The sequence below is a fragment of the Saimiri boliviensis genome, chromosome 10 (genome assembly GCF_048565385.1).
Source record: "Saimiri boliviensis isolate mSaiBol1 chromosome 10, mSaiBol1.pri, whole genome shotgun sequence".
Classification (NCBI taxonomy): domain Eukaryota; kingdom Metazoa; phylum Chordata; class Mammalia; order Primates; family Cebidae; genus Saimiri; species Saimiri boliviensis.
In genome coordinates this window covers 61,509,371-61,535,174 of record NC_133458.1, presented here as the reverse complement: position 1 = coordinate 61,535,174, position 25,804 = coordinate 61,509,371, and the positions used below count along the sequence as shown (strand labels likewise).

Genomic DNA, 25,804 nt, shown 5'->3' with positions numbered 1-25,804 from the left:
TTTCTTTTTCTTTTTCTCTTTCTCTGTCTTTCTCTTTGTCCTTCTCCCTCCCTCCCTCCCTCCCTTCCTTCCTTCTTCCTTCTTTCCTTCCTTCTTTTCTTTCTTCTCTTAATTTCTTCTCTTCATTCCTTCTCTTCCTTTGGACTGTAGGGACAGGCAAGTAGACTAATAAGGAATAAGCTTACTCTGGCTGGGCATAGTCGCTCACACCTGTAATCCCAGCTCTTTGGGAGGCCAAGGCAGGTGGATCACCTCAGATCAGCCTGACCAACATGGTGAGACCCCATCAATACTAAAAATGCAAAAAATAGGCGGGGCACGGTGGCTTACGCTTGTAATCCCAGCACTCTGGGAGGCCATGGCAGGCGGATCACAAGGTCAGGAGTTCAAGACCAGCCTGGCCTATCTGGTGAAACACCATCTCTACTAAAAACACAAAAATTAGCTGGGTATGGTGGTGGGTGCCTGTAATCCCAGCTACTCGAGAGGCTGAGGAGAATCATTTGAACCCAGGAGGCAGAGGTTGCCTTGACCTGAGTTAATGCACTCAAGCCTGAGTGACAGAGTGAGACTCCCTATCAAAAAAAAAAAAAAAAAATAGCCAGGCTTGATGGTGGACACCTGTAATTCCAGCTACTCGGGGGTCTGTTGTAGGAGAATCACTTGAACCTGGGAGGTGGAGGTTGCAGTGAGCCAAGATCGTGCTACTGCACTTCAGCCTGGGTAACAGAGCAAGATTCTGTCTCAAAAAAAGGAAAGAAAGAAGCTTACTCTGAGACCACAATTATTATTAATTTTATACACAAATCCAACAGTAATTGGAATGCCAATTCATGAAGTGTAATAGTACAACTTTATTTTACCTTCTACAATCCCTTTCAATCTATCCTGTCAAGTTCTTCCCTTGGGCCTGTTTGGTAACTCCAGCAGGTCCCATTGTTTTCAAGGTCACTCTTAGTACCAGCAACTACTACCTAGAAGTTCAAAGGTCTAATCTAATGTAATAAAACTTTCAACCTCATTTACAATTGAACTGCTGCTCCATCTGCCTATCCCCGCATGGGGCTGCCGTGTCAGGGAGAGTCCTACAGCAAAGGCATGCTCATAGGTTTCTTCTCTGTGGTCCCTACCTAGTGCTCCTTCCTCTCCCTGGACCTTTTAGACACAGTGTATGACACCCCCCAGAGTTGAATCAGAAGGAAGAAGAAAGAGAGGGGATTGGAGAAATGTCTTCTCCACTGACATTGTCAGAGGAATGTCACTTCTCAACTTTCGGACCTTGTCAGATATATAGAGTTTACTTTTCTTTTATAGACACGTTTATGAGTGTTTGTAATTTCCCATTTCTGGAGTTCTTTCTCTTGCAGTTCTCTGGGTGAGTGCATTTCTCTTCTGACTGGTATGTTCTCATACTTTATCCTGAGACAGATTGCAGTACTGCCAGGTGTTAGCTTCTGAAATCTTTTCACTCAACCCTCTTGAACAGGGCATAAAATGACCTTATGACATCCCCCTGACTTTTTTTGTTTTTTAAGCATGGTTTATATCTGTTCCATGGAAAGCCATTATGTGCTTTGTCTCTGGACACACTCTGAAAGTGTGGGCTGATACCAATGTAGCTATCAAGCCTGTCTTCTGTTTTTATTGCAGCTTGTCAATCTTTCATCCTTTAGATACTAGTCTACAGTGTCACATGAAAAGCATATTCAACAGTAAATGCTTCATGAAGTTCCATCAAAGTCCTTCTCTTGCAACTACTTTTCACTTCTGGGGGTTGTGGGACTCACGTAGGACTCATGGTTGAAGACATTTCTCCAAAGAAATGTCTTTCCCAAAGGGGAAGGAAAGACTTTGTAGTCTCCAGTTCCCAACTGCTTTATAGCTTGGAGATGCCTACAGTTGTCTAAATGATTCTTGGCCACCATTGAAAATGTTTGCCTCTTGAGCTAGCACCTCATTTTTTGTGCTATATTGTCAAATTTGTAAAATAGGATCTCAGATGAACATTGCTTTACCTGTAAATGTTGCAGGTAAGCTCAGTGCCTGTCATTCTTGATGTATTCGCATTACAATCATAGGAGTAAACAAATGAAGAGTGTTGATATTCTTATTCATATTATTTACCTTTTGGTTATAAATAGCATCAATTAAAACAATTTCTGTTTTACACATCGTTTCCCATGCTTTTTAATCGTATTTATAATGAGTTCCAGCAAAGCTAAGCTTTAACAGAGAATCCAGATAAAAGAGAGTACAGAACATATATTGACTCATTTTTAAACAATTATCAAAATTTATCTTCAATTTATTTTCATTTTGAAATAATACTTAATCGTTTTATACAATTAATTTAAATAAACTTTTTCTCCTGAAACTGGTATATATGGGTATTCGATTTTTATATAAAATGTCCCAACAATTATTATATTAGGAATAAAAAGTGATGATCATTAAATGAACCCCAACATAAAACTATTAGCTAAACTTCTACTTAAAGTTTTAAAGGCAAAATCAGTATAGTACTTGAACATTTACTGTCTAAAGCAATTTACATTTGCATTTTATGTAAAATATTTTATAGTTTTAAAATATTCTAAGTATATTGGTGGATAAAAAGGAACTTCTCTCATGGGTGTAACAAATGAAAAAAATGATGTATCAAAACAATATATAAGTTTCATAGCCTACCTAAGGTAACTCCATATTTTTATTGACTAATCTGAGGTGATTTTATTTCACCTTGCAAAAATAAAATTTAGGTTGCCACATTTATTTAAAAACTTTACTCTTTGAATCATTGAACCAAAAAGTAACCAGAATTATTTAAAAGAGAATATTGAATAAAACTTAAAGATAAATTGTTAAGCTAGAACTGGGATACCTTAGAATTGAGGTTTAATGTAAAATAATTCTAAATTTATATATGTGAGAATCTGTTTTCTTCTACATTGCAATGGTAATGTTTTTTTTATATTTTTTTCATACTTAACATGAAAATTGTACTTGTAATTATAAAAAATACTCAGATTACTTGAAATCCACAATACTATGTCCTTATTTTTGAGCATTTATATCATGAAAATAACTAATCTAAATGAGTTTATAAGTGTGCATATGATAATTTTCAGTAGAATATTTAAACACCCTCTTTGCCCGACATAAAACGAGCTTTGTTATTTCCCTTTTTCTAAGGAAGTCTAAAACGAGAGTTTTCATACATGAGGAGTCTACATTTGCTTGTGTCATATTGAGTTTAAGCAGAAATACTATTATAAATCACAATGACCTTCTGATTCCAGTTCTGTTAACTTACTCTATGGCTGAATAAGACATTTCTGTCTAATTTTTCAGCCTGCAAGTCTATTATATAGTGGGAAAAGAATAGAATAAATAACCTCCTCACTTAAAATCAAGTTATTGATAAAAGTGTCAGCCTTTTAATTCTTATTGAATACTTGAAATTAAGAAAATATAAGCACTTTGAAACCATGGGGACATCCAAATAAAATAACTTTTAGTATAAGGCACCCTGCTTAGTTTCATGTTATTAATCTTTCCCACTGCCTGCCGAGCACTTGCTGTCTAGTAATCACAGAGCTAAAACAATCAACTCGTTCATGGATGTACTGGCTCCCTAGCCTGGGTGCTGATGTGCAGATCCCATCTGGTCACTGTAATGGACTGTCGAGCTATTGTCAGACCGCTCAGACTCCGCCACAACTCTGACAAGAACTCCTTCTCTGTGTCCAATTCTATGGGAAACTCTGTGGATCACTTTTCAGTGAATAATTATTGAGCATTCACTATGCAAAGATTCTGTGCCAGCTGCTAAAGGTGGTAGGAGTAAGAAGCAATGTTCCTTGACATGGGACGTCAGTGTTTACTAAACTTCAGTGAGTCATGGATTCGAGGTTATGAATGGTATTCCTTACAAAAGTTTGAAGTCCATCCACAAGAATAATTGGACCACAAGTTCTAAATTACCAACCCATTTTTTGATTTATTAGAATTTATATTAATTTGTATGGTATATTACAATTTCTCTCTCTTTTGTGCCATACATATTGGTAGGTGCTTTTATTTTTTTTTGTTTGTTTGTTTTATGAGATAGGGTTGCACTCCTGCTACCCAGGCTGGACTGCAATGATGTGATCTCGGCTTACTCCAGCCTTGACTTCTTGGGCTCAAACAATCCTCTCACCTCAGCCTCCTGAACAGCTGGGACTACAGGTGCTTGTCACCATGCCCAGCTAACATTTTTTTGTGTGTGTGTATATTTTTTCTTTTTCTTTCTTTCTTGAGACGGAGTTTCGCTCTTGTTACCCAGGCTGGAGTGCAATGGCGCAATCTCGGCTCACCGCAACCTCCACCTCCTGGGTTCAAGCAATTCTCCTGCCTCAGCCTCCTGAGTAGCTGGGATTACAGGCATGTGCCACCATGCCCAGATAATTTTTTTTTGTATTTTTAGTAGGGACAGGGTTTCACCATTTTGACCAGGATGGTCTTGATCTGTTGACCTTGTGATCCACCCACCTCGGCCTCCCAAACTCCTGGGATTACAGGCTTGAGCCACCGTACCCGGCCTGTGTGTGTATTTTTAATAGAGACAGGGCATTTCCACATTGCCCAGTCTGGTCTCAAACTTCTGGGCTCATGCTGTCTGCCCACCTCAGTTGTAATCCCAAAGTACCTGGATTACAGGCGTGAGCCATGGCACCCAGCCTTGGAATGCATATTTATTGAGGTTCTACCATATTCCTGATAATCTTCTAGTTGCTGAGAGTATAGTGGAGAATAAAAAAGGTCAAACGTGTGCTCATAGTGTCTTCAATTTGGGAATAGAGAGTTAATGGAGAAAAGGAAACACGTAAAATAGCACTTATTGTTAAGTGTTATGTTAAAAAAAAATCAATGGTGTTCCTGGGAAACTACTTCAGACTGCTTATTAGAAAAGACCTTTCTGAGGAGGTGATAATAAAATTAACACATGTTTATAAGAAAGGATCATCTAGAAGAGGTCAGATGTATTTTAGGTAGAACAAGCTCTACCTAGAAGATAATAATGAAGTATTACTTGAAAGAGCAACATTAGCTGGCACATAGAAAGAAGCTCAATAAACATTCACTGCAAATTTTGTTCAAATGTGGGTTAACGTGGTGGAGATAATAATTTGTGTTTTAAGGCTGGGCTGCTGAGACTCACACCTACCTAAAGTCACATGCCAAGCCATGGTGCAGTAGGGACTCAGGTTCATGTCTTCTGATTGCAATGCATTTAATCCATCTTTACACCTAGAAAAAGGTCTCAAACTAAACTTACTGTGAAAAAGAAAGAGCCGGGCATGGTGGCTCACGCCTGTAATCCCAGCACTTTGGGAGGCCGAGGCGGGTGGATCACGAGGTCAAGAGATCGAGACCATCCTGGTCAACATGGTGAAACCCCGTCTCTACTAAAAATACAAAAAATTAGCTGGGCATGGTGGCACGTGCCTGTAATTCCAGCTACTCAGGAGGCTGAGGCAGGAGAATTGCCTGAACCCAGGAGGCGGAGGTTGTGGTGAGCCGAGATTGCGCCATTGCACTCCAGCCTGGGTAACAAGAGCGAAACTCCGTCTCAAAAAAAAAAAAAAAAAGAAAAGAAAAGAAAGTGGATGGATGTGATAAGCTGAAGTGTAGTAGAAGACAGAGATGGTTGGTGGAAGAAGGCTAAAAAGCAAACGAGGCTCCTGAGCTGAATAAGGAAAGGGAAAGGGAAAGACAGTTGTTACCCAAGGCTTCATGAAGAAAGATCATGGAAAAGAGCACTTTAGACTCTGCCTAGAACTCCATCTTCTGTACTGAGGATGTTTTCTTGGAAAATTTGTAGGCCTGCATTTATATAAAAATATATATTTTTTAAAAGTGGAGAGCTTAAACTTCACTTCTGTAACAATTTCTACCTAGGCCGGGCCAGTAACCACTGTGCAAGCTTTACCTTTGGCTCTCTTGCTCTGTTTTTACAATAGGAAAACACCTTCCCTGTCCAGGGAACCCAGAGTAGCCATCGCTCTTTTAGCTTTTCAAATCCTTATATCATATACCATTCAGAGTGATATTTTTTTCTTTAAAACCATTCAAAAACTTGTATCCTGTTTTTTGAAAGATATGGCCACTATCTCAAGGGTTCTGAATTTTTGTCTTTGATTAAGTTTTATGAACAAGTTGCAGCTTCCTTTTATGTGTCCCATTCAGTTGTTTTGACATCTCTGAATTAGGCTAAGGGGCATTTGACTGACCTTGCACTTGCTAACTTGAGTCAATTAAATTGCTTCTCCAAAGATAAAACAAAGAGCAGATATAACTAGAATTTCCTTTGGATGTTGTTATAAGGTCTTATCATTATTTGAATGTTTCTGTAACTTGCCTAACACTGAATAATTAAAAATAAATTGTCTGACATTTTCACCTTACTAAAAGATAATTGTTCATTAATTTTATAAATAATGAATGAAACAATAATTGTTAGGGACACTGCAATATTTTGTGAGTCCCTTCTAAACACTTTTTCAAAGTGAAGTAAAAAAAATATTATTAAAAGGACAAAAATTGTGTTGGATTTTGGAAAGAGATAAGCAAATGCAATCAATATAACTAGATCACAGGTTGCATTTTTTTTTTTTTTTTTTTTTTTTTTTGAGACGGAGTTTCACTCTTGTTACCCAGGCTGGAGTGCAATGGCGCGATCTCGGCTCACCGCAACTTCCGCCTCCTGGGTTCAGGCAATTCAGGAGTAGCTGGGATTACAGGCACGCGCCACCATGCCCAGCTATTTTTTTTTTTTTTTTTTTTTTGTATTTTTAGTAGAGACGGGGTTTCACCATGTTGACCAGGATGGTCTCGATCTCTTGACCTCGTGATCCACCCGCCTCGGCCTCCCAAAGTGCTGGGATTACAGGCTTGAGCCACCGCGCCCAGCCTGCATTTTTAAGTTCACACAGTTTCTGCTGTATTTTCATTAAAAATTATTAAATATTTTAAAAGTATGTTTAAACTAGAACTTTATGTACAAAGCCTATTTATGGAGACACTGAAGACAATTTTTATTTCAGTAATATGGTCTCTTTTCATACTAGTGAGCTATAGAACTCTAAAAGAAAATATCAGATATGTTTAGACAATAATATTTGAGCCTTCCAAGGTTAGCCTGGAAAAAAGTAATCCTTTGTAAATGATCAATTGTGAAATACTATAAAGGCAACCTAAATATACTAATATGAGCAACTCAGTAAATTGTAGAATATGGGGCCTGGCTTATGAGACATACTTGTTTTACAGTGTTAACCTATAAACTACTATTTCCAAGTGAAGAAATTTTATAAATTTATTTACTTCTGTTTGTCAGTTTTCTGCTATCAACTAGATCTATAAAAATCAGCACTCAAATTAAAACCAATTTGCAAGTGTTGTTTAATAATTTTTCAATTAATGGTTATACCCTGAATAAGTAAGCTGAGAGTAATTCTTGGGTTCTTCTGGATCCACAGAAAAGATCCCTATTTGATTTCTGATGTCTCCTCTTCCTGCATGTGGGTACAACAGTAAGCTCTCTGCATATCTGCAGTCCTTGATATCAAAGCTCTAAGATCCCAAAGGCCACAGCCCACCAAAATTATATCCTTAAAATCTATCTGGTGCATCAGCACAAGGTTAGTTAAGAATTAGTGTTTCAGCCGGTTGTGGTGGCTCATGCCTGTAATCCCAGCCCTTTGGGAAGCTGAGGTGGGCAGATCACGAGATCAGGAGATCAAGACCACCCTGGCCAACATGGTGAAACCCTGTCTCTATTAAAACACAAAAAACCAGCCAGGCATGCTGGCCCATACTTATCATGCTAGCTACTCAGGAGGCTGAGGCAGGAGAATCACTTGTACCTGAGAGGCAGAGGTTGCAGTGAGCTGAGATCGCGCTGCTGCACTCCAGCCTGGTGACAGAGCAAGGCTGTCTCAAAAAAAAAAAAAAAAAGAATTAGTGTTTTATGGGACTATCTCAGAACAGTTAAAATCTGGCTATTAGGCAATGGCATCTCTGCTTCTAGTATGACTCTCTTCTATAAGTAAAAGAAAAATATCTGTGGATGACTTTCTAAGGGATGAATACAGTTGCATCAGCTTTTAGAAACAGGGACATGTGCTTTGTTGTGTACTCTTGTGCAGCTTTTAATATGTCAGGGTACTATGTGTAACACAGTACAGTGCAAAATGATTTATATGGCATTTTGTTGCTGATAAATTCAGAAAGCAGTGAGAATATTAATAATCACTGTCTTAAAATTGTTCACATTACCTATTGATCCTGAAGGCTGACTTTTAATTGATAATGTAGATGTAGTTAAAAATATAATATCTATATTATCTATTAAAATGTAGACACTATATTTTTAACTATGTGGTGTGCCTTTGTCTAATAGTGAGGCAATCTCAAAGTGTACTGGCTAGGCAACTAAAATAATTGAAGGAACACAGGTACCTCTTAGGTTCTTAAACAAAATATGCTGAAACTTCAGCTTATGTATGAAACATATCTTATTCTGTACCCAATCACCTATAGTTAACACCTCTATTTTTCCCTCTATATATGTCTCTGTCTTTCTCTCTTTATTTTCCCCCTCCACATGCACCTATACATATACACTACACACACAGACTAAAAAAATATGCAAACAGTGGAATGCTATTATGTGTGTATTGTACACTATACATATATTGCCTTATATAAACATTATATATATAATGTGACATATACATAGAACATTTCAAAAGATTATTGAAAATTTTACCATCTTTATGTAAAAATAAGGATGCATCTTTACAAAGTTTTTGTCTTGTTTTTTGTGTTTTTAGATTGAATTAAGGGAAATTCCATCTCTAAATTTTTACCACTTATGAATCAAAATGAATATTTTTAAAAAACAATTCTAATGACTAAGTAGTTTGTAATAAAGAAAAATCCACCAAAAATCATAATTAAATTGACATCTTTGCAATATTGGCCCAGCTATAATGATTTTTTCCCCCTTCTAAGTCAATGTTTAGAGTCTGGAAGACTAGATATCATAGGTTGTTTTTGTTTAACATAATTCTGTTTGTGATGACTAAGCCTTGACAGCACTTTGTCAAAATAAGCCAATATATAATCTCAATAAATCCCATTTTTGAAGGTTTTAATTTTACGTTAAGAAGTAAAATTTTCTTTGTGATTCCATCTCAGAATCCCTGGGCTTGTATATAACATTTACTTGCTAATCAAAAGGTTAATTATCTGAAGCTTGTAATTAGTTGTATGTCTTAATCAAACTAGGAGGATGCAACTCAAATTACAATTATCTGACTTATAAGCAATAACTGAAAGTGTACAACAAAAACAGTAAAGCATCTTTTAGAGATTTGTATTTCTTTGCAAAGAGAAACATGTGCAACTGCTGTTTTAGTGTCAAGTCCCTAAGACAAAATTAGAGTGAAACTACCTAACTAAACCAAACTATTATATTAGAGTTGAAATAATTAAGAGCAAATAATTTAAAACAGGGGCTCAAAAGTAGAGACTGCTAAAGATATTGTTTCAGTTAAGTGATTCTCAATGCTCCCTGGGCACAGTGGTTTCATCCCATGTGCTCTCTTGCCACTCTGTATCTCCCATCCTGACTCAGATACGAGCACCACAATTTATATCTTGGCTGATCTACAGAAGGCCCTTCATAATTATGTGTCTAATGAACAAATAATGAAGATAACTACTTGGTGCTAACTTTGAAACCTTTATTTAGATTTCAAAAATGATATAAAGATTGCTTTCACATTTTGTCATTCTTTAAACAAATCCCTCTTCTTAGAAGTACTAATGAATATATTCACACTTACTTTTGGAGGCATGATTGATCTCATAATTTAATTTAACTCAATCACCCAATACTATGATTTGAAGTAAAAAATAAAACCCTGTGATGATCTTTAGTTTTTTAAGACTCATTTACTTAATATGAAACAGTTATATATTTTTCTTTGTTTCCTATATTATTATTTGTATAATATGTAATTCTGAACAAATCTATAGACATTTGCCCTACAGGTATTCCTGAAATGTGATTAAACCTGATTATAATCTAAAACAAACAAGAAGAACAGGATCTTACATGCTGAAATGACTCAAAGAAATATTAATCTAGCACAATAGCAAAGACATTAAATCAACCCAAATGCACATTAATGATAGACTGGATAAAGGAAATGTGGTGCATGTATGCCATGGAATACTACGCAGACATAAAAAAAGAAACAGATCATGTCCTTTGCAGAAACATGGATAAAGTTGGAGACCATTATCTGTAACAAATTAACACAGGAACAGAAAACCTAATACTTATAACATGGACTTCTATGTGTCCATGTGTTCTCATCCCTTATAAGTGAAAGCTAACTGATGAGAATACATGAACACATAGAGGGGAGCAACACACAGTGGGGCCTTTTGGAGGGTGGAAGGTGGGGGAGGAAGAGAATCAGAAAAAATAACTGAAGTGCACTAGGCTTAATACCTGAGTGAAAAAATAATCTTTACAAGAAAGCCCCATGACACATTTACCTATATAACAAACCTGCACTTGTACCCCGAACTTAAAAGTTAAAAAGAAAGGAAAAAAATAAAAATATTCTCAAAATAAAAAACACCCTTTCTAGGCACAAGGTCTGCATCAATTTGTTGAGTGCATTGAAAAGATTAAATCAATTGAAAGGTTATGGATATGTATTCTGTGTATTATTTTCAGTCCAATGACATGAAGTGGTCCTTTGTAAAATCACTGTAATATTAAAGAATTGGCAAGTACAGCATTTCACTTTTGCAAGATGAGAAAGTTCTAGAGATTGGTTGCACAACAATGTAAATATACTTAACATAACTGAATTCTGCATTGAAAATTGTTAAAGTGGCAAATTTTATGTTACCTGTTTTTAACCAAAATTAAAAATAATAATACAATTGTACCAGTGGAGGCAGAAAAAAACGTGAGAGGATACTTGAGAGCTCATAAGCTCATATCTAAGGATTCTGAATTCAAGATGCAATTTTAAAAGAGCACTCAGTCCAATATCTTGCCAGCAGTGGTGAATAACAAAGGAACAAGCAGAACAAAAATAACAAACATTTGAAGAAACATTTCTATTTTTTGCCAGCTGCAGCATTCTGTCTGGATTATTTATTAAGTTATGGCTTCATGATTCTGGGTTTACAACTAATCATTGACCATTGGTTCATGCATTGCCCATTTTAGTATATCTATTTACTAACTTACATTATTCTCTTGTTCTTAATTATGCATTAAACACCTGAAAATGCACCTCCAGCACAAATGCTAGAGTCTGGTAAATAACCTGTTTCTTACCAGTAAGTCATCCTTCCCCTCCTCTCCCATTTTGGCTTGCCATTTTTCTAAATCCATCTACCTATATACCTGAAATGTAATCATTTTATTTTATTTGCTTTTAACTTTATTCTATAGAAATTGTGCTGTTTGCTTTTTGGGGAGTTACTCTTTTTTGAACTAATAATGAGTTGCTAATTTCCATTCATACTGTTTTTCGTTGCTGTAGCTCATTGATATTTGATTGCTGGCTACTATTTAAAGTTGTGTGATAGTAGCACTACAATGATTCAAACCATTTCTGAATAAATAGCATTTTCTGGTCTTCATTGTGTACCTCATCAAGGTTAGCTCATCATTTGAGCCTTCTGCTGCCTCTACAACCTGCCTATGTGCATAACTTGATTATAATTTGTGAGTGTTAAGATGTTCTCTAAGTAAACAATCTTACTTCATTTTAGAATCTCAATAATTCATTGTATTTGTCTACTATGAGAATATTGAATGCTATTCTCTCTTCTTTGAGACATAAAATCCTAAAATTTCACCATAAAGATAATATCATATAAACATTAATGACTTCTAAATCCTTTGTTAATTCCAGGTTTAACAAGTCTTTTTCAGTATATTCCCTCAGGATATTTTCTTTTTTTCCTCACCTATTAAAATGTTTTCTGCTACTATTCATGAGAAACATAGTAAAAGTCTGTCCAGAACTCCTGGAGCATATATTATAAGTAATTTGGAGCTTGCTTTTCTTGTTCCTTCTTGCTTATAGATTAACAGAGAGCATTTCTTTCTGTAAGTTAATAGAGTAACATAACTGCTTAAACTTTATTTTGCAAAACCTTTGACAGAATTCCTACAAAAACTTCCTGACAGAATATAATAGAAAGAAAAAAGGCTTTAATTCAAGATTGTGACACATAATTAAAAGCTACCAACCAATGCATTTAGAGCCCTGGACTTACGTAATAGTTGAGACCCCCAAATTCAGGAGTCAGATGGACTTTGAGTCAGATTGTGGCTCTGCCTTAAGTTTTGTGGTCCTCAACATGTGATTTAAAGGTTATATGACTAAGTTTTCTGACATCAAAATGGGAATAATAAGTACAGCCATCTCAGAGGGTCATTGTGAAGTTTAAATAAAATAATGCTTATAAAACGTTTAGCTAAAGTGGCAGATGCATCTGAGCTCCAAGCATGTTAAGTATTGTCAACAAATTCACACTGGTCCTTGGCTTGGAGAAAGAAATTATGCTCTAACAGAGAGTTGTTTCTAACACTTCATGGCACATGATTATAATGTACTATACTCTGAGTAAACACAGAAAAACATAGTAAATACAGCCTCTTATTGAGGCCAATGCTCATCTGAAATTCTGTTGACATCATAATAGAACTTATGGACCTCTGAACATAATTTATCTACTGTTACACACATTAAAATAGAAACTAGAACAAAATGGATAGACTAGAACAAAACTAGAACAAAAATGGATAGTACTAGACACTTTTAGAAACTTTCGGGGTGGCTTTGGGAAATATTTAAATCTCAAATTTCTCATTGACCCTAACAACGTGCTTAATATCCATTCTTCAATTTCACACATTCACTCTCTAATCAGAATTGCAGAGTGTTAGGGTGTTTTGCATATTCAGATTGTAACATACTTTGGAATGTTTTGCAGATTTATTGGCCTGCTGCAAAGGAACGGGTGGAATTATGTAAATTAGCTGGGAAAGATGCTAATGTAAGTATGAAATTTTAAAAATTATCTTTGTAAAACTACTGATATGATAGCAAGTGTTTATATTGGGCATTATTGAATTAATGATATTAGTGTGTTATTTTTCAGACTAAACAAACATATTCTACATGAATATTATAGAATGAAATATCACTACCTTACCAAAAGCAATGAGATTATTTACAAAATGCAGGAGATTTAGAAACACTTTACTTTCTAATGTATGAATTCTGAATATTATTTTTGTTACAATAAAGATTAGAAACACATTAAAATATTCAAAAATGGCCGGGCGCGGTGGCTCAAGCCTGTAATCCCAGCACTTTAGGAGGCCGAGGCAGGTGGATCACGAGGTCAAGAGATCGAGACCATCCTGGTCAACATGGTGAAACCCCGTCTCTACTAAAAATACAAAAAAAAAAAAAAAAAATTAGCTGGGCATGGTGGCGCGTGCCTGTAATCCCAGCTACTCAGGAGGCTGAGGCAGGAGAATTGCCTGAACCCAGGAGGCGGAGGTTGCGGTGAGCCGAGATCGCGCCATTGCACTCCAGCCTGGGTAACAAGAGTGAAACTCTGTCTCAAAAAAAATAAAATTCAAAAATAAACCATCCGAAAATATTTTAGTTCTAGGAATATGTATTTTTCATTTATGCACATGTGTTTTGTAAGTGTACACAAAACCATCAGTTATTTCAGCACCACATAGAATTGATTTGTAATTTCATTTGAATTGAAATTAAACTTAAAATATCTCTAAGAATTCCATTACATGGTGACATTATGGAAATAACAATATGAATTAGTTACTAATGAATGACAACATTCTGGCATAAGAACTAGTAATCACTTCCTCTAAAATTTACCTATTAGTAGTAATGATTACATAACATAACTCATAAAATAGAGGCTACTAATACAAACTTTAATTTAAGCTGCCTTGAAGAGCAGAGAAAACCCGTAGACAGCTGTGAATTTTTGTCTCTGGTATGGTCCTGTCTGCCCTAATTTTTGTACCGTCCAAAAACTGCTCCCTCTAATTGTGTTACCTGATTTATCTCCAGCAATGAATGCCATGGCTCTAACTGGCTCTTCTCCTCATCCGAATGCTCTGATTCAGGCCAGATATTCTGTGTTCTGCCCTCACTTCTTGCATTATGGTAATGGGGAGAATCGCTCCATTTCTTGGCAAAGTAAATCACATTCAAAATGGAACTCAAGATGAAAACAGGTCGTAACCTGGGGCAGAAACATGGACATCTTGAGGCTTCTTTTGCACAATCCTTTAGTTGTACCTCTAACTACAATAATGCAGGGGTATTAAGCTCAGCAATGCCTTCATGTTTAATGATAACAAATGGTGTTTTTTATATGAAAGACCAATTAAGTTAAAAAATCCTCTATCAATGTGATAGAAATAAAACAACATGACACATAATGCCTAATGATGTAAGGGGAAACTTGGAAAGCAAATTAATCTCAGACAACAGGTTAATTCACTTATTTCTTATTCATTTATTCAAAAAATATTTTTAGAGATCCTAAATATGTATATGAAACTGATATCATATCTGTCCTCTTGGAGCTTTCGATCTAATGGAGGATACAGATACTTCTCAAATGATAACTTCTACATAGTAACTACAAAGTAAAATAATTGAAACAAAAACAGACCAGTGGTTACCCTGATTTTGTATTCATTTATTAACAGAATTAAATATCATCCTTTCAGGTATATTTATATTAGTAGAAATGTGTCAGGGAGTGTTAACATAAAATACAATGGGAAACAGTTTTTACATTTAGTTTACTAGAAACAAAACGGATTAAACTTGTCTCTAATATATTCTTTTTCCTCCCGTGGCTTTAGTATCTTTATCAGTTCAATATTCCAACACCAAACAGGTGTCCAGGCCTGCAAAATTACCAATACTTTACTGAACACTTACGGGGAAAGAAATGCTTTGGTTATGAGAGCTTTTCAAATTATTTCATTGAATTGACAGTATAAGCATGGCATAACCAGCATGAACATTTTTATATTTGTGTTTCACCAGTATTTAGTATATGATAAGGAGGCAAAAGGAAAAGGATGTTTTCAATTTACTCCAATAAACTGGTTTTCCCATGGAGTAGATAAGGGATAAACAATCAAGGTCAAACAATCAGTGAAGGTTTAAATTCTGACAGTGCTCTCACTTGAGTATGTTCACTAATTCCAGTTACATAGTAACTTAATTGCCCCTCTTATTAAGCTAAAGCAAAGGGTGATAAACTTTCCTGGAGGTGGTATCCTTGACCATGTAGGATTCTGTATATAGAACATGTTTTTCCAATTCAGTCATGATTGTGAACTAGTATCCACCTCTAACCTTTAAGCACATTTACTGCTAACCCAGGATTAAAGATACAAGGAGCTTTTTGCTTCCTGCTAGTCTGTAGTTTGATGTTGAATCATGCAGTGATCATTTGTAGTTTTTACCTTATTTTAATTTGTTCCTTTAAAATAATGTTTCATTTTAGAGCTACTAATAATAGCTAATATTTTTTGCTTGAAAATTTTATTAAAATATGAATTAAACCTGAAAATAGAACAATCAGAATGCCAGCCCTTTGCATAAAATCATCAAAAAAAAAAGGAAAGAGAGAGAGGAAGGAAGAAAGGAAGGAAGGAAGGAAGAAAGGAAGGAAGGAAGGAAGGAAGGAAGGAAATAGCTAACATTTTTATAGCAGTTACTATGTTCAAGGGACTGTCTTTTATGCTTTCCATTTATAATCTCATTTAATCCTTATGACACACTATATGCTACTTTTTATTATTATTTTTTTCTATTTTCTGGATGAGAAAACTAAAGCCAAAAACGTTAAATGGCTTGCCCAATGTCATGCATCTGGTAAATAGTGAAGCCAGGAATTGAATCCAAAAGTCTTGCCCCAACGTCTGTGCTCTTACATAACAGTATAAAATATATATATAAGGTCCAAAAACTATATCCTTCAAATTATTTCCCTCTGTCATATCATCATAATATAGATCCTTATTTTTAATAGCATTACATAGATTTTGGCCAACAGAAAAAGACAGCTCTGTGGTTTTATTGACATCTTTTATTACGTTTGGCATTATTCTCTCTCCTCCTTCCTCTCTAGTAATTTTTACCTACTTCCCAAGAGTGTGTTTAGGATTAACAAGTGTTTGGAAAGACTGTCCCTTTACACAAAGGTACTATATAACTGCAAAACAGTGAATTATTTACCCTAATGAAAGTTAGCTGATTGGGGTGGGGACAGTAGAAGATGAGGAAACAAAAGGGAACTATCTGACTTTGTTGAACACAGTCCCCAGTTTAATCCAAAGAAGGGTAGAAGTCACAGGAAGATATGAGGTAGTATTTTGCTTCTGTTGAGAAGAAAGTTATACAAAAGAAAGTAACTGAAGAATGTCTTTAGTCCTGACTGCATAATTGTGCGTTCAACAGTTTACTGCAGGCAAAAGAAAGAGTGAGGAGAGCCTGGGCTCTGTTTGTAAGCTTAACCACAGAGAGGCAGAGTCTGTCCACACAGACAGTACACAGAGTTAGTGTCTTCCAGAACTTCAGTTCTTTGATTATATTCTTCCTTCCTTCCTTTCTCTCACTTTCTTTTCTTCTTCCTTTCTTTCTCTCAAGAAAGTCTAAAAATAACATAGAATGTTCACTGCAGAAAGTTTGCAAATTATATACAAGCAACAAAGAAAAACAAGTCATTTATAAATACCTCTCCCACCATGAACACTGACCAGAGATAGCTGGTGACATTCTGATGTTTTTTCTCCTATCTTATGTATTTACTATTTTTCACAATGAAATCACTGTGTACATAGTCACTTAAATACTTTTTTTTTCAACTTCACAGACTGCCGTGAGCATTTTCCTATGTCATTAAATTCCTTTTATACCACTACTTTTAATAGCTAAACTGCATTTATTTATATATTATTTCATCAATCCCCTATTGTTAGAATTTTGGTACATACTCAGTTTTACTATTGAAAATGACACTGTACATGAAAAAAACATTTATATAAAATATTGTAAACATCTTTGATTATTGAGTAGACTTTCACTAGTTAAGGACATAAAATGTTTTATAAACTATTTTCCAAATTGCCCTCCAGAAAGTTTATGCCTCATATACTTTAACCAGCAGTATGTGATCAAGTGAGGGTGTATTTACCTATTATACCATTGTTAATATTGAATACAGCATACAGTTAATGCTTAATACAAATGCATAGAAATGAAGAAAAATGTATAATCTTTGCAAATAAAAAGAAAATTATTTTTACTGTTTTATCTCAATATTTTTTCATTACTCTAAACATCTTTTACAGTTGTAAAATAAAAATTTTAAATAGCATATCCCTGCAGACTGTTTATTTAAAATTTTTATGTTTGCCTTTTTCTTGCTATTTACAGATTTATAAAACATATATATACATGTATATGTACACATATATATATAACATAAATATATATGTGCTATACAAACAGTATATTACCTTGTGTTCCACTCGTGAAAAACATAGTCTTTATCGATTACCTTATTTGATGTAGAGTTTTTATTTAAATAGGGATATCTATCTTTAAGAAAAAAGTTTTCTTTTGCACTTACACTGTAACTGATTATTGCTCCATAGAAATCTGGACTGTTAGATTTTTAAGAGATACATGTGATATATGAGTTTTCTTATTTTTATTTGGAATTATTAACAATCCATTAAAATATTTTAAAGATTTTAAGATGTAAGATTTTAAGACCTAAACCAGTATCTCTGCATCCTGGATCCTGCCTGAAAACTTCTAGACAAGCCTAACATGTCGCACAGCAAGAGGCACAGGTGAAAAGTCAAAGAATGTTTGATGATCACAATATTCTGCAGCACACATTAAAAATAAAACCAGATTAGACTTCTAATATTTAACAGAATAAATTACATTAACAATTTAAATTAATTAATGTGAATAAATTAAAATTAACAATTGTAAGTCAGTTATCAAAATAGATATAAAGCTGTATTGGATTTTATTGGAGTCTACATATGTCTTGAGAATTACAAGTACTTCTATTTTGCTATTATCTTTCCAGGTGTCTGGGGAGAAACTAAAAATCTAAGTGTTAATGCATAGACTACTACATATTTTCTCTCTGAGTAGGAATTCAGCTTTATACTTGTCTTATTTAGCTATTTATATATGTATGGATGTATATGAGAGAGAAAATATTGAAACATCTAATATTATTTACGATAATTAAAAAGTTGATGTTTGTTTTGGTTCTTTCTCTCTTCTCCTCCCCCTCTTCACTTTTTCTTTCTTTTCCAGTGGGTGTAGGGTCGACCTAGAAAGCCATGTAGGTAGGAGGAATAAAGGAAGGCAGGAGAAATTCAATACTTTTCCTAAGTTGAATATATTACTCCCTGGATTCTTTGGTCACATGCAATGATTGCCACTGTGGGCAATAGCTGACAAATTAGCTTTCAAGGAAAGTTACAAAGGCTGCTTCTCAAAGTTATCTTTTTTCATGCCTCAGAGAATTAGACTACCATTGATAGCCTTGCATGTCACTAAGTGAATTAAATCAAGTTAATTATTGATCATGATATTTAAACAAATCTTTGAAACTTTGTGCATAAAAGTAAAACGACATAGGATCTTTGAGACTTAAAAAAAATGGAGTTATGAATTGAAAGGGAAGTCATTGTAAAGCTTTTTGCAACAAGGATTGTTTGGCTTAAATGTCAGCCTTAGGCAAAAATGAAAGCTAGAGACCTTACCTTTCAGGATCTCTGTTCACAGCTTTCTTTTTCTCAGGCAGCCAATGCTTTTCTATTGCCTCTAGGCACTTAGAGAACTATCCTCTCTCAACTTCCCTACAGAAAACTTTGAGCACAACTGAGGTTTTTGAAATCTGTGTCGGATAATTCAAGATTCACCAATACTTTGTTTTATTCTACGTTAGCCCAATCATACAGAAGGGAGGAATTTCATAAATTAATCCTAGGTCTGTTTTGTCAACTCAGGAAATTGGCGTATTAGGTTACTTTCTAGGACTAGCAGCATTTTAATAAAGTAGTCCTAGAAAAGTGAAAGGAAATGAAATACTTTAGGTGTGATTCAGAATGTTTTTAAAAAATAATCACCAAAATTGTATCCCCACTGTGTATGAAATGTTACCATTGGCCATATTTGCCGTTTTAAACACTGCTGTGTCACGCATAGCTTCTAATCTGTTTGACTCCATAATTTAAAATCTGGAAAGGGAGTAATATTTCTTTATCCAAATATTTCTTTCAGAATTTTGCAAAATTGCTTTCTAAATTCTATGGTTGTTTAGTAAGACTGAGCTTTTGAAAAAATAACAAAATAATTGGCGGTGAGTTGGTCCTTCCTCAGTCCTGCCATATGATTTTACTCCTCCCTGCCCTGCGTGCTACTTTTTGTGTAACTCTTCCCTATGCACTAATCCCTTTGTACAGGAAAATCCAAGGCATAAAAGTCTTTTCAAAAAGTGAGCATGAGTGGCAAAATCAAGGCTGGACAATAAAGCCTCCTACCCTAGCCATGAGGTCGTCATTAAAATTTACTTGGTGATAATGTACACTTCTTTACTTGTATCTTCTCTCTTCTCATATTACTTTGTCTTCATTGTTTGTTCGAAACTATTAGTATTGGCCTGCCATGATGGCTCACGGAAGGCCAAGGAGAGAGGATTACTTGAGGCCAGGAGTTCCCAACCAGACTAGGTAACAAAGCGAGACCCTCTCTCTACAAAAAAAAAAAAAAAAAAAAAAAAAAAAAATTATCTAGGCATTGGTGGCTCGCACCTGTAGTTCGAAATACTCAGGAGGCTGAGGCTGAAGAATTGCCTGGTCTCAGGAAGCGGAGCTTGTAGTGAGCTGAGATTGCACCACTGCACTCCAGCACCCTGTCTGAAAAAAATAAAAAAAACATTGTAGGCTAGTTGAAATGTTCCAACTCAGATCTGTAGACATAGCTATTCACTTTAAAATCAGAGCAGCTACTACGATCTTGGTATTTTGTTCAACTCAAAATCAGGGTAAGGAATAAACTAGTATCAAATTTATATTATTTCACTTTATATAACAATCCTATTATTAGGCCATTGTCTGCCTTTTTTTTTTTTTTTTTTTTTTTTTTTTTTGAAATGGAGTTTCTCTCTTGTTGCCCAGGCTGGAGTGCAATGGCACGATCTCGACTCATGACAACCTACCCCTCTCAGGTTCAAGCCATTCTCCTGCCTCAGCCTCCAGAGTAGCTGGGATTACAGGCATGCTCCACCACGCCTGGCTAATTTTGTATTTTTAGTAGAGATGGGGTTTCTCCATGTTGGTCAGTCTGATCTCCAACCCCCAACCTCAGGTGGTCTGCTAACCTCAGCCTCTCAAAGTGCTGGTATTACAGGTGTGAGCCAGCCACTGTGCCCAGCCATTGTCTGCTTTTTAAAAGATTTTTATTTCATCCTAAAAACCACCTACCAGTTAGGTTATTGTCTGATGCTGTTTTTTGTTGTTGTTGTTGTTGTTGTTTGTTTGTTTTTTAACATATTTCTTCTAGGAACCCTAATTGTAACAGTGACCTTTAGGTCCATGCCTGACTGTTGAGTAACCTACGGCCACTCAGGCAGGAAGAAATGACTCTTTCTATGAAATCCAGTGGTTTCTCAGGTTACCAACTTCCTTATTAACCCAACACTTGCCTGTCTCCTGTGTAAAGCCAACCTAGAATAAAAGTGTGCTCCAACCCAGTGTTTACTTAGGGGTCTTTGGATCCAGGAATCATGAAGCCATTGTTAAGACGTTGCATCTAACAATTATATAGAGTATCACTTGCAGGAGATAGATTGAAAACAATATATAATAACAAGAATAAATACTTTGAAAAAGAGAGAGGCACTATTTACTACTATTAAAGCAAAAAAAGTATTATGTTCCAGAGATAATGATGACATAAAGAAATATTTTGAGGCATAAGCATATGTAAAATCAAAAGAACCAAAAATTTCTTTAAAAAGTTGACTTGGGGTAACAGAAGATTGTTGGAATCATTAGGAAATAATCTGATTCGTAAAGGCTCTGTATCATTTGAAAACAAATGGCAGTAAGTGATAGGGCATCTCGTCAGTAAGAATAAAATACACATGTAGAGATCCACGTTTGTGTTCAGTGTTTTGTTTCAGTGTAGCTGAGACAGATGACGTTGCAAATAGTAGTAGCTATATGGTATAAATTATGTGGTTAACAACAGATCAAGATAGATTTTGTGCTCTTTGTATTTCTTTTAGAAAGTGAGGATGCCAGGTATAGTGGTGGGTGCCTGTAGTCCTAGCTACTCAGGAGGTTGAGTTGGGAGGATCTCTTGAGCCCAGGAGTTTGAGGCCAATCTGGAAAACATAGAGAGAGGCCTCATCTCTAAAAAATTAAAGGAGAAAATTTTAAATATGAACATCTAATTCATATTCTGTTTATATCCATTCTCTGGGCCTCACTGAGTACCACTATACAGGCTTGCATTCTAATTAATCTAATTCTGATTAGTTCAATGCTTTGATAACTTCAAAAATCAAAAAAGCTACTCCTTTAAGCCATAGTTTCTATATTTGTCTTGCTCCTTTGCTACATCAGTTGTCTAGAATTTATCATAAATCTTTTTCATTTGTGCTCTTATTTTTGGTGATTGATCTACTTGGAAAACAGGTGGCATAAATGATAACATTTCAAAAACTGGAATTGTGTGTTAATGCTTTTAATTTTTATGCCCAATAGACAGAATGTGCAAATTTCATCAGAGTACTTCAGCCCTATAACAAAACTCACATATATGTGTGTGGAACTGGAGCATTTCATCCAATATGTGGATATATTGATCTTGGAGTCTACAAGGAGGTAATATAATGAAAAAGCATGAAAAGCATAACTTATTGTAATATCTTGTTACTTAATTCCTATGACATAAAACAGGCAGATTTGAATATAAGTGCTGAAACATATATGGCCAGGCATGGTGGTGCATGCCTGTAATCCCAGCTACTCAGGAGGATGAAATCGGAGGGTCATTTGAGCCAAGGAATTCAAATCCAGTCTAAGCAGCATAGTAAGATCCTGTATTAAAACAAAACAAATACAAAACAAAACAAAACAAAAAACATATAGTTTATGAACAACATAGTAACTCATGTTCCTAGCCATTTTGTGGACTGTCATTTTAACGGTATACTTGATCTACCTAATACAAATGTTTTTCTATTAAAAGTGGTTTTTAGCAGGATAATCAAAATTAATAGTGTAAAAATGTTAAAAATGTTTGTTTTCTATGGGCTCTATGTCTGTCTTTATTTTCTCCTGACTTTCCTTTTTAAATACATATATATAGTATGTTGCTGTTGATAAAAATTCATTTTCCATAAGACCTTGCAGCAGAATTGCATTATATAAATAATTTTGTTTTCTCATCCAGTAAAGTTTACCTGTTACGTGTGTTTATAATAGTGGACACTAAGTGAAGTGTATTTTAATAATTTTCTTATAATTGTGTAAAGAGTCATTGGCACAATGAATTTATTGTTTTGGCTGGACCAAATTGCAATAATGGAAATAAAGGATGTATTAATTAAGATTAATGTATTCCAGATATCAATGAGCACTTTAATAAGTGAGAAACATGCATATTTTTGCAGTTAAATTAATTACCAATACTTTGGCATGTTATGGACTTCAGCCCATGCACTTTACATGGATTATTGTTTTGAAATTTCACAACATTCTCAATATAGCCAGTGTCATTTTAATTCCCAATTTACAGGTTAGTAAAACTTAAGTCTCCGTGGAATAAATAACATGATGAATCACCCAACTAATAAATGGTCTTGCAACAAATTGAATAAAGGCAGTTTATCTCTAGAGCAAGCATGCCCAGCTGACCTTTAGGATACATCCTCCCAATTGTTTCTTGGTGGTGTACAATGTCATCCTCGTGTTTATATAAGTACAGTTATGTGTATCATAACAAGGTTTCCATCAACAACAGACTGCTTATAATATGGCAGGCCCATGAGATTATATTAACCTATTTTTACTGCATTTTTTCTATGCTTACATAATTAGATGCACAAATGCTTACCATTGTGCTGTAGTTGCCTGTAGTATTCAACAGTAATAAGCTGTACTTGTTTCTAGTCTAGGAACCATAGGCTACACCATATAGCCCAGGTGCGCAGTAGTCTGTGTCATCTAGGTTTGTGTAAGTGCACTCTGTGATGTTCACACAATGATGACATTGCATAACGATGTATTTCTTAGAACATACCCTTGTCGTTAAGCGATGCATGACTGTACTTTTTGGGAGTAACCACACATATTTGCAGGATAATTGGCTATGTTTTTGAAAGTAAAGTCTGGGGTTATGGAAAAGGTTTCTTTGCATTTGTCCTAGCTGATTCACGCAGAGATCAAACCCACAACTGTGGATGGATAGATTTTCCTCTCTAACCAACTTGTCTAACCAGCCCAGACTCAACTGTTTAAAAATAAAGCAACCCTGATAGTTAAATTGCTGAACCACTAGGAGACTTGGCAACTTGAATCCATCATTCTTGGTTGGTGGTGTAATGTTCTCCTGTCTAGCTTTGATGAAGGAAAATATATAACAGTAGCTCATTGCATAGGTTGTAATTATGTAATATAGCCCCACAGCTTGGTGTGTTTTGAGGCCTGAGGATAAAGGGCAAACTCACAACCTGCTGAAGGGGCAAATGGTGTTCTATAGCTACTTAAAAGTTACAAGTGCTGGCTGGGCATGGTGGCTCACACCTGTAATCCCAGCACACTGGGAGGCCAAGGTGGCTGGATCACTTGAGGTCAGGAGTTCAAGATTAGCCTGGCCAACATGGTGAAACCCCATCTCTCCTAATAATACAAAAATTAGACAGCTGTGGTGGCACATGTCTCTAATCCTAGCTACTTTGAAGACTAAGACAGGGGAATTGCTTGAACCCGGGAGGCAGAGGTTGCACTGAGCCGAGATTGTGCCACTGCACTCCAGTCTGGGTGACAGAGCAAGACTCTGTCTCCCCCAAAAAAAAAAAGTCACAAGTGCTGAAAGTGAATTTAGATGGGGCTAATTACTTAGCTTGAGACTGTCAAGAAGTCCTGGGACAGTCAAATTTACAAATTCCAGGAATAAGAGAATTATGAGTAAACAGGGGCATTGAACTTTGAGTTTTCAGCTGGTCTGGAGTACAGGTAATTTTATGGTAGCCCTGCTTGAAAAGTGTTAACTTTTTAAATGAATCATTAGTCCCAAGAAATCATTGTACTTGTAGAGGGAGTTTAGAAGTACACTTTCAAATAAATAAGGCTCCTCCTAAGGCGGCTGGGAAGAAGAAATAGCAATACACAAAAGGAGTGGAGGAAGCTATTCTTCAGGGACTGCTATGCAGTGCGGCTGGGACAATGGAAAGAAAGTGAGAAAAGCTAAGGTGAATCCGAGATTCCTGACTTTGCCAGTGAGTTGAAGAGTGGTGTTACTTATTGAGGTGAGAGTAGTAGCAAGTTTGAGGGAAATATGGTGAGTTAGTTTTGCACATTCTGCATTTGAGACATGTTCAGTAGGTCATGCCAAGTGGGCAACTGGAGCTGGAATTTAGGAAAGCAGTCTGTGCTGCTGTCAACAACTTCTAATAGTAACTTGAGGACAGATGGCCAGAGTTTGAAATATGGCTCCAGTCGTTTACTAACTCCACGGCTGTATGCATACTCTACAAACTTTCTACCCTTCTGCTTATTCAGTAAAATAATAATAGTAGCTATCTCACGAGTAATTTTGAGAATAAAATGAGAAAATGATTGTATATTCTTTGGCATAGCACTTGCTTTATTCTAGTCACTTAATATCCATTATGAGGTAACGGAAACACAGAGAGGTAAAGAGGCATGGATTTATACAATATGTATACTTTATGTATTTATATAAAATAATATTTATATCCTGCAGTACTAGAAAAACTTGATAGCTGTTTAATGCTTGGCTTGGAATCCTTTCCTCTGGGATCTCTTCTCTGCTGCTGCAGATCTCATCTTTAAATGGGCATGATATTGACAATAATGTTGCTTAGTTGTTGTGATAATTAAATGTTTTCTTAGTATTATTTCTACCTACTTATATCATCTTTACTTCTCTGCCCATATTTCCAACTGTGTAGCTCAGACATGTGCTTTGTGCATAATTAATCAAAAATAAGGAACTTATGGAAGCAATCTTATAAAATTGAAGTTTCAAAATATAGAGTGCCATTAATTCAATCAGTTTGTTTCAGGAAGCACATTGAATCATCCATTTTTTTAAATATTATTTTCTTGTACATATCCTTGACTGGCTCAAGGAAAATTGCTTTCCTTCTGTCTCCTATTTCCAGTAGATTATAAAGGGAGACCTTGTCCTCAGCTTCCACAAATATCAGTTTAATGGGCTTCCATGGATAATTTAATCAAATGTTGTATTCAGAAACAGAAGTCTATATAATTGTAAGAGTTTATCTAGTACCTTGGATCCACTGTTACATTTTCCCAGGGTTTTTTTTTTTATTTCTTTAATTATTCTTTCCT

General features: G+C 35.5%; 1 protein-coding gene across 3 annotated transcripts in view; it reads left to right on the top strand.

Annotated features, from left to right (window-relative positions):
• SEMA3D (semaphorin 3D) overlaps positions 1-25,804 on the top strand; it is a 194,846-nt gene that overhangs the window by 96,817 nt on the left and 72,225 nt on the right. For all 3 annotated transcript variants that reach the window (XM_010344898.3, XM_074379343.1, XM_074379344.1), the window contains 2 exons: positions 13,087-13,149; positions 21,968-22,087. In XM_010344898.3, the coding sequence (XP_010343200.2) occupies positions 13,087-13,149; positions 21,968-22,087 (183 nt within the window). The remainder of the gene's footprint in view (positions 1-13,086; positions 13,150-21,967; positions 22,088-25,804) is intronic.